At 41.6% G+C, this 12,821-nt stretch overlaps 1 protein-coding gene across 1 annotated transcript; it reads left to right on the top strand.

The window, feature by feature from the left end:
* Nucleotides 1-4: 4 nt before the first annotated feature.
* Nucleotides 5-3,680, top strand: UCHL1 (ubiquitin carboxyl-terminal esterase L1 (ubiquitin thiolesterase); the record flags this gene model as incomplete). The annotated part of the gene is made up of 7 exons (XM_010006150.1): nucleotides 5-112; nucleotides 1,167-1,317; nucleotides 1,909-1,994; nucleotides 2,070-2,117; nucleotides 2,506-2,575; nucleotides 2,936-2,994; nucleotides 3,262-3,680. Coding segments are annotated over 7 exons (609 nt in total), but the record flags the coding sequence as incomplete, so codon positions are not given.
* Between the last annotated feature and the right edge of the window lie 9,141 nt (nucleotides 3,681-12,821).

Genomic DNA, 12,821 nt, shown 5'->3' with positions numbered 1-12,821 from the left:
GGTGGGTCCCGGCTGGCGCTTCGTGGACGTGCTGGGCTTCGAGGAGGAGGCGCTGAGCGCTGTGCCGACCCCCGCCTGCGCGCTGCTCCTGCTGTTCCCCCTCACCGAGCAGGTAGGCGGTGGGTGGGGCCACCTGCAGGGACAGCTGTTGTGGCCTTCCTGGGCTGCTCCGCTTCACAGGCACTCTGGGCTGCAGCCCTGGAGGCAACAGCTGGGCAGGCAGGGTTGAGGCATCGAGCTCTTGCTGTATGAGGTTTCTGCTGGCCCAGGTAGGCCAGCTAGGAGAAAAAAGCAGGCTATTGTCAACAGCGATGTCTGTGCCTGCTGTCTGACAGCTGTTCAAGCATCGGATGGTTGGGAGTGGGTTTGGCTTGCACTGGGGTTGTAGGTGGTGGGTGGGGTGATTGTACATGCTGGGTGCTTGACTCCAGCCTCTAAATAGCCCAAACTAAAATGTACTAAGCAACAAAACAAGGCCTCTTGTTTCAATGCTCCTCTTACACTTTGCTTTGTGTATCAGACTGAGAAAAAAACATGGACATTCTTGAGTGTGAGCAATAGCAGTTCTGTTACTGTGCTGAATCATTGCGTCTGGAGAGGCCTAAGCTACTTCTGTATGATTAATACATTCAGTCCAATCAGTGGTAAACAGGTAGATAGAGGAGATGGACTTTGAAATAAAATCTGTATAACAGGTTCTTAAATGGAAGATTTTTGCTTTTTAGTAGCAATAGATTTTACTCTTGTCCATCCATTGTACTGATGGGGGGAGGGGGTTTCCATGAATGAAAGTAACCTAAATGTGCACAGGCAAACAATTGCAGAGACATGCTGAGTAGTCTAATTAAATGGACCAAAACAATTGAGTGAGGTTTTAAAAGAGCCTGTCCATGATATGATTTCCCATACCAAGCTATTTTCACTGTACAGAACAAATGGAGAGGCCTTTGGATATGACTGCGTCATGCAGGTGGTCCATTAAGACTTGGCCTGCATCCAGTATAGATATACAATGCTTTACTGGACTCATGCCACAAAGATGACTTTCTGGTAAATCTTTGTCTAGTCCTGTTATTGATTCCCCTGCACAACTCATTTTCCTAGTAGTTTGCACAACACAAAGATTTCACTGTGGTGAAATTCTTAAAACGTTTACATGTCTACAGCATGAGAACTTCAGGAAACAACAGACTGAGAAAATAAAGGATCAAGAAATCAGTTCCAAGGTGTATTTCCTGAAGCAGTCAGTCAGTAACTCCTGCGGAACAATTGGTCTGATACATGCAGTTGCTAATAATAAAGACAAACTAAAGCTTGGTGAGTATGAATGTTCTGAAGTCCTTGAATTTCCATTTTTTTATGACTCAGATTTAGTGGGTATCAGCTATAGGAGACACCTGGGGCTTTCATGCAAGCCAAGTTAAGGCATGTATTGTTTCAATTGTTAAGTGGGTCTTTCAACTCTGGGAGAGGGGCATGTGGTCTCACCTCCTGCTTGAGTTGCAGAAGGGGTTGTACTTTCACTCCTGTCTGGGAGTTGCAGAGGTGCCATCCTAGTGGAGTGATGGAAGAGGAAAAGCACACATAGTAGGACTAGCCAAAGTCTGTAATTTGGAAGTATTTTCAGAAGTAGCTGTTTGTGCTAATGGTGTTAACTGAAGAAATAACATTTTTTTTCATGCCAGTTTTGTCTAATGTAAACAGAATTGCTCAGGGTAACCTGTAAATCAGTCAGACTTTTTTTTTTGTCCTTGGAAAGTACTGTAGGATGGTGAAGGCCTGTAAATAGGCTTTTCCTGCAGAGATTGTTTATAGTTAATACAACAACCGTTGATTACTGTGGGCTGCATCTGGACTGTAACTTATACTCTACCTATTCTGAATAAAATCTTTGATCATCTTGTGCAGATGCGGGGTCTGCCCTGAAGAAGTTTCTTGATGAAACAGCTGATCTGTCTCCTGAAGAGAGAGCTAAGCATTTTGCAAATAATAAGGTATATGAACTGCACAAAGTGCTGACAACTACAAGCACTTAAGGATGTAGTAACCTGTATCTGCTTTCTCTTAAGGCTATACAAGAAGTCCACAACTCAGTTGCACAAGAAGGACAGTGTCGGGTAAGATACCAATGTATAAAGTAATGGGAGAAGGGGTTAATGAAGGTGGTGGACCAAGAAAAATTTTTGATTGACAAGTAGCTGTTACTCATTTCTCTGTCTTGATGAGCTGTGACTCATAGGTAAATGCTTGTGCAAGGTTTCTTTGTCTAACTTGGACTGCAGATTTGGTTTCACACTTGGTCTGGAAGTCTGTATAATAGGTTTTCTGGTGCTTGACCTTGTAAAGGTCTTGCAGAGACCTCTTCAGCTGAATTTTGCTGTTGCTTTGTTTTTGACATCTTTTTTAGTCACAAACAGTGTTCACAGTACTAAGCTTTTTTCAGTGTAACAAATGGTTAAAATTGCTTAAACCAGGACACACATTTATCTAACGGTCTCTCCTAAGGTTGAGGACAACAGTGTGAACTTCCACTTCATCCTGTTTGTCAATGTGGATGGGCATCTCTATGAACTGGGTAAGGTTCTGAGAACTCTGGAGTTGGACTGGGCTACTGTACAGCAGTGCTGGGGGCTTTGGCTAGATACTTCATGATTTTTAGCTGTTCACTGAGGCTCTCAAAGCCAAAACATAATTGGTATCTTGAATATAGAAATTGGAGATGGGTTGCATCAAAGGCCTAGGCCTTCTTGTAAAGCATGTCCTCTCCTGTAGAGCTGGAAATACTTTGTCCCTGTCTCACTCAAGCTATGTGTTGACTTATTCTGAACTCCCAAGTATCTTCATGTGTGAACTTGTTTCTTGGGCCCCCTAGTCTTCATTCTGCTAATTCAGAAATAGTATTAAGTACAATGAATAATAGGACTGTCTTTTGCAGATGGGCGTATGCCATTTCCTGTCAACCATGGCACAAGCTCAGATGACTTGCTGTTGAAGGTAAGGCTTTTCTCTTGCTGCTTGTTTCTTAAAGGGTGAGAGGTGTTCATGCACTGCTGTACCCAGGTGCTGTACAAGTTGGTCCTTCTTACAGCATGGCGATGTGGTAGTATTGTACCACAGAGTTAGGTATCTGGGAAATGTGTTTATTAGCTGGTGCTACAAGAGCTTGTAACTTAATTGGTGGAACCCAGAGGGGAAGTGCAAAGTCTTGATCTCTACAGCAAGTGTATTCTGATAGTCTAAGCAGCTGTTTTTTCTTTCAAGGATTCTGCTAAGATCTGCCGACAATTCACAGAACGTGAAAAAGGAGAAGTTCGTTTTTCTGCTGTGGCTTTCTGCAAGTCTGCCTGAGACTCTGAGGAGAGGCAAGGAAAGCAGTCTAATAGCACACCAGTAAATGCAGTCTAAGCTCCAGTGCTTCAGTACTTGTTAAACACAGCTGTTCTAGTAACTTGTTTCCACTGTTTGCTATACACAGGAGCAACATCAGCTGAGCTTATGCTGAAGGATAAGCTCAAGTTTTAATGTGAACAGTTTGGACACATCAGATGTCTTCAGACTCTTTTTTCACATGTTAAGTAGAAAATGCTTAACAGGGCTTGTTTAATCTGTATCATGTTAATTGAGCTATTGGTTGATATTTCCTTGTCCTTAATGAGAATAAAATGTTTTGCTGGAAGCCTGAATGGAGTAAAGTGATCACTGTTTCTCCAACAGGAGTTATATATGGCATCCTCTCTAAATCTTGTTTTCAAAACTCTCCTATGAGCAAAAAAACTCAGCCTCAGGTTAGCAGGATAGTAGCTTTTTCCTAGTGTCCTGAAGGCCTCCAAGGATAGAGACATGCACCACCGGCACGTTCCAGTGCTCCACTACTCTTCTGGTAAAGCTTTTCCTAGTGTCCAGTTTGAAATGCTGAAGCTGCAATTTACCACCCTCAATACATTTATTTCAGTTAGAGGGGTAAGGTGTGATAAGAGAACACTCATGTCAGATTGAAGCCATCTGCTTTTAAATGGAGGATATTTCTATTTATGTTACAAGCAACAGAATGTCTGCTGAATTGGTGTGTTCCCTTACAGAAGACAGTATTAGTGGAACCTTACCTGTGGTTAAAAGAAATCTGCTGCACAGAATCCTTGGCTAGCCAATGTATGCTTATTAATTTGTCATAGTGTTAGAAAGGCCATGAGAGAGGTTATGTGACCTGAAAAAGGAGAAACCCACACTACATGTGTTTTTAACAGCAGGATGAAATTTTGGGTTTGAGGGGAATATGTTAAATATATATTCCTTGACCTCAAGTCTGTGACCTGTGGAAGCTATTCTTACCTGAGACTAGCTGCTGTTTATCTGTAGCTCCTTGCTGATAACCTCAGGTATGTGAGAAGGGATGAAATGCACCTCAACTCGGACCTTTATTCTAATGTATTATGTTTCACCCTGTGCCTGCCTGACACATAGTTTGGTGCTGGGTAACTGTCACAGTTTGACTCAGGATCAGCAGTGAAACCAGTGGCAACAATGTTCTCAGTCCCTTCCCTCTTCCGCCCACATAGGGAAGGAGAGAGATCATGGGAGACTTTCTGGCTTGAAAACTGAACTGCACAGCTTTAATTAAATACTAATGATAAAAGAAAATATGTACAAATATATACAGTTACATTCAGGAATGTGCAAAGCCTCTATCAACTTCCCGCAATCCCCAGCAACTCTCATGGTATCTCCTGAGCTGTGAGCAGTTCTGAAAAGTCCTGGAGCTGCCAGAGAGAGCAGCAGAGCAGACAGGAGCTGAGGGGAGAGTGATGAAGGTCAGGGATGCACAGGCCTGGGGATCAATGGTGATGCAGAGATGGAGTCTTCCTTGGACACTGGCCATGGATGGAAGAGAAGGAAAAGGGGCTTGACTTCTATGATCCTTGAATTTGTACCCAGTGTGATGTATATATATGGATGGAATATTTTGGTTAGCCAATTTTGCTGTCTGTCCACTCCAACTACAGTCTGCTCCTCCCTATGGGAGGGTGGTAGATAAGACAATTCTGTCCTTTAGTGTCCAAAGCAGCAAATCCAACAAGTAGAGCAGTGTCCTTGGTCTTTCTGCAGTAACTATAAACATTTGGGCCTTATCAGTCCAGTAGCTGGAAAACTTGCTACTTGCAGCAAGTGTGCTGCTTGCAAGAGAGCTCAGTGAAGAAAAAAAAAAAAAAAAAAAAGTCAATAAAAAGAAAATTGGCCTCATTCTGACTCAAACCAGGACAGTAATTAATGTTCTTAAGTGATTGCTGGTGATCTGTGTATGCATCTAACTGTTCCTGGCTTCTGGGCTTTTTTGAAGGGTAGTTCAAGATCCAACCTTTGATTAAAGCCACATATGGCCTGAAGGTGTTTGGTATTGGGCCTCGTTTATGCTCATACAACTACCTGATAGCAGAAGTTGCTATACAATTTAAATGAAATTCTGAGGGTCATCTAAACCTCAGAGTACTTCAGTTCTGAAAATCAGTCTCTTCCAGTTTATGTTAGCAGGGAGGTGATAGTTACCTACCAAGAAACGGTCTGTTAGGTATCACTGTACTTTACAACAGCATCTTACTCTGCTTGTTGCTGGACGTTGTTACAGGGTGGAGGGAGGCTCCTGGGTCATCTCTGCTGCAGCCTCCTGCTCCATTGCAGGCTTGGAGCCATGTCTGTGGCTCAGGCTGCTTAGCAACCAAGCCTGCAGCAGAAGAAATTCATGTGGCATGAGCACCAGAGGATGGAAGGAGCAATAGGGGACAGGAGAGAGGAGAGCCAGGTCAGCTGTATGCTATAGCTGGGGGAGCATGCTGTGATTCTGCAGCAGACCCTTTTTAAGCCTTTAAGGCCATTGCCAATGGGACCTGCCTTAACTGTGCCTGTATACAGTTACACAGGCAGGCAGGCAGGCAGTGCTGAAGCAACCTGAAAGTTATCTTTGAAATACCACTGTATTTTTATAGTGATTCGAGCAGTTAAATGTTTCTGATTTTGTTCCTGTTGTGTAGTTTGTTTTGTTTTGTTTTAAATTTAGAAATAAGAATGTCTAGTGCTAATGAAGTTATTTTAGTGCTTCATACATTTTTTTCAGTCTTTGCTCAAACTTCTAACCTGACCATCTTCTGAAAGGCAAAATTTGTATAATTTTGGCCTTGTGGGAAAACAGGGAAAGGATTGTGACAGACCTTTCTTGTTTTCTCATGTTCTGGTCCCAGGTAGAGCTTCAAGGGATGGAAATAAAGAGAACAACTAAGGAATTAATGTTAACCATCAACTCATGTATAACACCACTACCAAGGCTGGTTTACCCCACTAAAACTACTAGGCAAACAGCTGGGCTATACTCTAAAACAGCCTGGGTAGAAAGAGGAAAATGAGTTGCTGGGGATGGTGAAGAAGAGTTGGGATAGGGTTGCGTCTGATCAAGGAAGTCTTAAACAATGGGTGAGGATCTACTAGCTGAATAGATGGAAGCTTTTGCAACACTAACAACGCAGCTGCAACAGATGTGTTACTGCATTTAGAAGAAAAGTCACAAAACATGAAAATGTGTATATGCCTAGTCAAAACCATATAGCATAAACCATAACTATAGAAAAAAATGAAGATGTTCTAAAGTCATACCAGGTCTGTATAATCTCAAAGTAAATGCCTTTTAGGCATATTTTCCAGCTAGTTTTACCTACCTGCAAGTTTTTGAATTTTAATTTTTGCCCATTCCCATTGTTTCACACTCTAGCAGAAGTGTTCAGACTAAGAGGTATAAATGTCTCTAGGCTTTTTTTTAGATAGCTATGAAACAAAACATATTGCTTTCAGGAGAAGGTGGTCTCTGATAAATCAGTATTTTCTCTTGATCACATCCTATCTGAAGTGAGGTTCATTTTGTGTCTTGTCTCTGCTTGTTTTCCCCTCTTTCTATTTTTCTCTTAAATCTGTAGCTCCATTTGGAACTGTTACCTTTCCTTGATTTCCTGTGCATTCTCCTTAATTTAATTAGCTTTTGACCCCCTCCATTTCTCATCTAAAACTCTATGTGTTTTTCCTGAATTTACCCCTGAAGAGCTTGTGAGGCCTGTTCTGTGTTTTATGCCTAATGTGAAAGAAACCTGTGACTGGCTGTTTCCACTGCTGCTCTTCCAGATAAGCCAGCAGTCTACTGAGCAAATTATTTAATTTGAATTAACAAGTTCCTGCCATTTCTGTGCAGCCTTCCAGAGGTGGAATTTTTGGCAGTTAATATATAGAGTTACCCTTGAAAATTTTTGAGAGATACTTAAGAATCTTGGGAAGGATTCCAGGTTTATCTGTTTAGACCTGCACATTACTAATTTAGAACTGTATCCAAGGTTGACAGTGCACAATCTTATGTTCTTATCAGTTTTCTTCTCTGTTATGTTGCTCTGTAGATGGCAGCATTGGGAAGCTTTCAGCAACAAGTCTGATTTAGGAACCACCAATGGCAAAACAGATCCAGGCACAATTGTATTCAATCGTGAACATAATTAAGTCCACAGGTAATTCTACCCCTTTCAGTGGGACCATTCACGTGCTTAAGCACACTGCTGATTTCAGAGCCAAATATCCAATCCTTAATTTAGTAAAAAATTAACTTAAGTGTAATGTCCAAAGCCTTTGACTTAGGTCCATAGCTTATTTGCAGCTGATACAGCACCACATGACCTCTTTGTCCAGTACATACCACTATAAAATATATGCACTACTATTGCCATGCTAAATAGGATTGATGGAATAAGGAAAGAAAGAAGATATTCGGCATCATTCAGCTTTTGATACACAGACTGTTTATTAGTCTATAAATATTTAAGATAGAGAAGTTACTTGAAAAAGGGAACTAGACATATTAGTATGCACTGCCTTTAATGCAGAGGCACTGAGAACCTCTAGGGGCCAGTCCCACCAGCTTGTGTGCTGAGTATAGGAAAAAAATGAGACTGGCAATAAACCTTGTAGTCAAGGGGTGCTGTGAAAAGCCAAGAAGGGGCTGATGACATGCAGCTCATTGGAACTGTGGACCAAATGGGAGCAAAAAAGAGCTGGGAAAAATGCAGCTGGAAGCTGAGTAACAGCATTAAAATTCCCTTGAGAGCAAAGGAATTAAAATATCACTTGTGTTTTGTAATTTTAAAATTCTTGCACAGGGTGATATTAAGTTACAGGGAATGGTTGATACTCCAAATGTTTCAGACCTGAAGGACCTCAATAGATGAGAGGACTGGGTTAGAAGAAACCTCACAGAGTTCAACATGGGGAGGTGCAGAGCTCAGCACCTGGCTGGAGCCACCACGTCTCCACATAGGCTGGGAGGCCACGGGCTGAGCTGCAGCTCTGACCAACAGTCCCTGGGTGTTACAGCAGGTGCCAAATGGAATCTAAGCCCCTGTGTTGTGTGCTTTCCTCAGGAGTAAGGCAAACTGCATACTATGTTGGGAACTATACTGGAAGGACTGAGGCCAGCAGATGGAGGGAAATCATTATCCATCTCTATTTGGCACTGGTGAGGCTGCACCTGGAATAGTGTGTCCAGTTCTGGGTCCCCCCCCACGTCCGAGAAGGACATGGAGGAATCTGGACAGGGTCCAGCAAAAGCCTGCTGAGGCAGCCAAAGGCATGGAGCATATGGTGTACAAGGATAAATTGGTGGAGCTGGGTGTATATAGTCTGGCATGGAGGAGACTAAGGGAGGATCTAATTGTAGCCTACAACTACTTCAAGGACAGTTGCAAAGACGACAAAGCAATTTTTTTTTTTTTCTTGGTAGTAGGAGATGCTATATCAAAGGGCAGGAACCACGAATTACAGTTTAGAGAGTTCAGCTGGGGACATTTGGAAACTAGAAGAGTAATTCTTCACTGGAAGGGACCAGGATTTAACAACTAGCTTTTTTTTAAACTGCTCCAGGTTAGCTGTTACAATATGAAAAATAGGAACAGTGATCAGTGTTTCTCCAGCCTTGGGAATGAGGTGCTGGGTTCCTTAATGAGGAGCTAATTGCGAACCTCCTCTCTACACCATGTGTGGGGGAGCCACTCCCGGCAGGAAAAGCTGGAGGCTGAAGCTGCTGACTGCTGCTTTTCTGCTCTTGCTGGGTTGGAAGGACAAGAACAGCTGCAGGAAGAGCAGCAAATGCATCTAGGAGTAGGCACAGGTTTTGTCACTGATGGAGGGTTGTCCCTTCACAAAGAGCTGGGGAAAGCAGAGACCAGGGACAGATCTGAGGGAGGTCTTCCTATGAAACCAAAACAGAAGTATGGGGAATCCTCCCTGAGGATGTGTGTAACATCCCTAAGGGTGATTGGGAACCCTGCTGGGAAAGAGGCAGGAAAAAGAGCCGAGAATGCTGGAGAGGGAAAATGGGAAAAGGAGAGAATTTCTGCTCATTTTTCAAAGGCTATCTTTCCAGCAGTACCATAAACAATGTAAGATTGCTTAATGAAGTTTCCCAACCCCTAAAATAATTGCCATGCATCAGAAATGTAGTTGCAGATGAAGTCAAATACATAAATAACGACCTATGTCAAACTGATTTGAAACTTTCTTATGTCCTTTTCTCTCAGTTGAGTTTCAGATGTGGTTAGCTGATATTGCAAGGCCTGCAGCAAGACATAAAAAGTGAAGAGGTCTGCATGACATTGGAGGAACAAGACTGGGCAAAGGTATGCCAGTGGGTTTCAAGCAGAGTACCATTAAAAAACAGCGCAGTCAATTCTACTGCTGAAGAACAATACCATACCGAGAGGTATTATTGCTTACAGCACTGAAGCCAGACTGAATTGCATTTTCCTTTCAAGTCTTTTTACATGTGCATCTTAACATCTTACCAGAATATCTTCCTCTCTTAATGTATGGAGAGTGGGAGAAATTGCCGTTTTACTATCCCCACTTTGCAAGTAAGGAACTGAGACATAGATTCAGTGGTTTGCCTAAGGTGATACTTGAAATGGATGGCAGAGTTGTAATAAAAACTAACTTCATAACTACATGCCTTTTTTTTTTTTTTTTTTTTTTTTTTTTTTCCTTCCCAGGCAAAGTTTTGTATTTACACTAGTTTGGCTTTGAGCTTGAGTTAATATACCCTACCTCTTAGGTAGGTATGGCTTATTAGCTAAAGCTCAGGGCTGGGCTAACCACAACTTGATTGACTTGGAGAACAGTCAGGTGAACTCATGTCTGTCTGCAAAGGAGGATCTGTATTGACATTTAGTCCCTTGAGTCCCCTTCTACTGCCTTAAGATATTTCTCCAGTAGAATTCTATTGCATCACGATTCAAGAAATATTACTTTCTCCCTCATTCCCCCACCCCACATTCCACAAACAAAGTTTAGCAACACTGGGCATTTGAGGAGTATGCATAAATCTAAATTGCAGATGATTACAGAAAAGAGGCTGGTTGCAGTATTCAAGCTTTCTGACATACAGAAGAGTCAGGTGGCAAAGTTGTGGCCATGTTCCTGGTGGCTTTTATGGAATAGTTTGAATAACTAGGGATGAAGGAACAAGCTTATTCAGAAAATAATATCATTTGGCTACTGTGACACTTTCTTTGATTTTACAAACTGTTCTTTCTCCTTTTGGTGAACAATGGACATGAAGGTCAAGTTGTGTCAAAAACTGACATATTCAACAGGATCAATTCTTAATGATCAAAGCAAGGAAAGGGGTTAGATACTGGGATGGTTAATTTTTCCCTACTTCAGAAAGCAGCTATTAGAGGTTTCCGATGCAGCCCAGTGCTATTCATGGAGGTGGACATGATCTCCCTGTAATATAAGACACAGTCTGGGACTTGGTTTTCAGTTTTCTATATCCCAACAAGACCATCTGGCAACAAGTAATAAATTAACCCCTGCTGCATTTTGAGAAATGATCTGCACAGGCAGCAGCTGCAATAAACTTTCCAGTAAAGCATAATGCAAATCTTTTATAAAAGGTGGCAAAATACTCTGAATCAGTCTGATGCATGTTCATGGCCCTGGATCAGGGGCACACAGTCACTCTTTGGGAAAGTGCAGTGTTTCAGGGCAACAAGAAACTTCTGGGTAAGCAGCTGGGGATATTGCACAACATGATGTACAAAAGTTGCTTCATTTCTACCACCCCATATGCTGCAGCTGCTGCATGGATACATGTCACTCAGATGACTGACTTTAATCTTCTGCTTAGCTGTAGTTTGGATCTAGATAGCTCATGGCTGACACAGCCAAGGCTTGTAATATGAGAGAGTACCAGGAGAGCCTGTAATCACTGCCTGTGTTTCCTGCGAGGAATATGCTTGCTATGTCATGAGAAAAGAACCACACACTTCATTGAAAGACTAAAACAAACTCAACCAAACAACCCAAACATGGGCAGAAATTAGTTTAAAATCTTCTTGGTTTTCAAAGTTTGAAATATTTCTCTCACCATCAGCTAACAATATGCAGGTCTTGGAATATTTTTTATTCTCTAGACTTGGCTGGCACATTTGAAAGGAGAATCCCCAAGTACATTTAGGCCTCTGTGAGGTGCAATCAAAAGGAGACAAGTAATGCCTCTCAAAAACCTGAAACACTAGCTCACAGTTAGTCCATGATTTCAACTGAAATCAAGCCTTCAGTTAGGCTTGAGCACATGGCTGAAGTTATGTATGGACTGAAGTGATTTCCTTAGGCAGACTTGATTATTTCCGCATCTGCTTAGATTCTGAGCCTGACCTCATCATCTTAGAAGGGCAAAAATCCATTTGCTTTCAAGCAGAAGTTCCTCACTTGGTATTTTTCACTCTGGCCTAGTAAGGGAACTAGCAAACTGTCAATCCTTCTTACAAAATTATACCAATCTTACTACATCAAGCTGTTACAGTGTTCTTTAGAAGTACTAGACTTTCCAGGATTTCATATCCTCACTCACCAGACTCCATTTACCACAGGAAATTACAGTTAAGCTGTATGAAGACTTTCCCTGACTAAATCCAATGTTTATAAATTATAACCAGGCAGAAAATGTGAATCTTAACAGTGTAACTGTAGTCTGAAGTGTAAGCATTCACAAGTTCAGCTGCTTTCCCAAAGATTTTTTTACTGCAGCAGTAACATGAGTTTGTATAAATAAAGTATACATTTTTAGCATATTTGCACACTGCAATATAATAGATAATGTTTGTGTGTATTAGAAGAGTGCAGACCTGTGTGGGCTGTCTCTGCCTTCATTCTCAGACAGAAGATTTTTGGACTTTTCATCAGTGGTGACCACCAACAGAGCAACTTCCCTCTGTTTGGCTTTATTTTTCCTAAGAATGCTGCTGGAAAGCTTCTTAAGAAATAAGCTCTATAAAGCTTCTTAAGAAATAAAACAACAACAAGTTGGATATGGTTTATCCAGTCCCACATTATTCTTCATGTTTATGGCAAGATATCAGTATTCTTCCTTCTAGTACTTCAGCAGTTAGGCCAAAGTATACTTCTGGTTATATCTATGTAACAACTTTATACCTACAAAATGTGCCAACAGGTGAAGAAAAGCTCTCTCCAGGGAAAAGAGGAGAACCAGCAGCAGTGAGGGACAGAACCAGTCACATCCTTTAGGTTTTCTTGTGCTGTCCTGAACAAATCACTGACTGGAATCAGTTTTGTTATTTTATTTTAAATATGTAAAATATTTAAAACTTTATCCACATTGTATAAAATATGCAGCATACAACGTGGGTCATCAAAATGTAGAGAATAAATGAAAATCTTTAGGTCTAAATAAGTAATTATAAAACCTAAACAAAATCAATACATTCTGCATGGTACTACTGCTCATA

Source organism: Chaetura pelagica, unplaced genomic scaffold (genome assembly GCF_000747805.2).
Source record: "Chaetura pelagica isolate M959 unplaced genomic scaffold, ChaPel_1.0 scaffold189, whole genome shotgun sequence".
Taxonomy (NCBI): Eukaryota; Metazoa; Chordata; class Aves; order Apodiformes; family Apodidae; genus Chaetura; species Chaetura pelagica.
The sequence above is the reverse complement of the archived record's forward strand: the minus strand, read 5'-3'. Positions and strand labels throughout refer to the sequence as shown.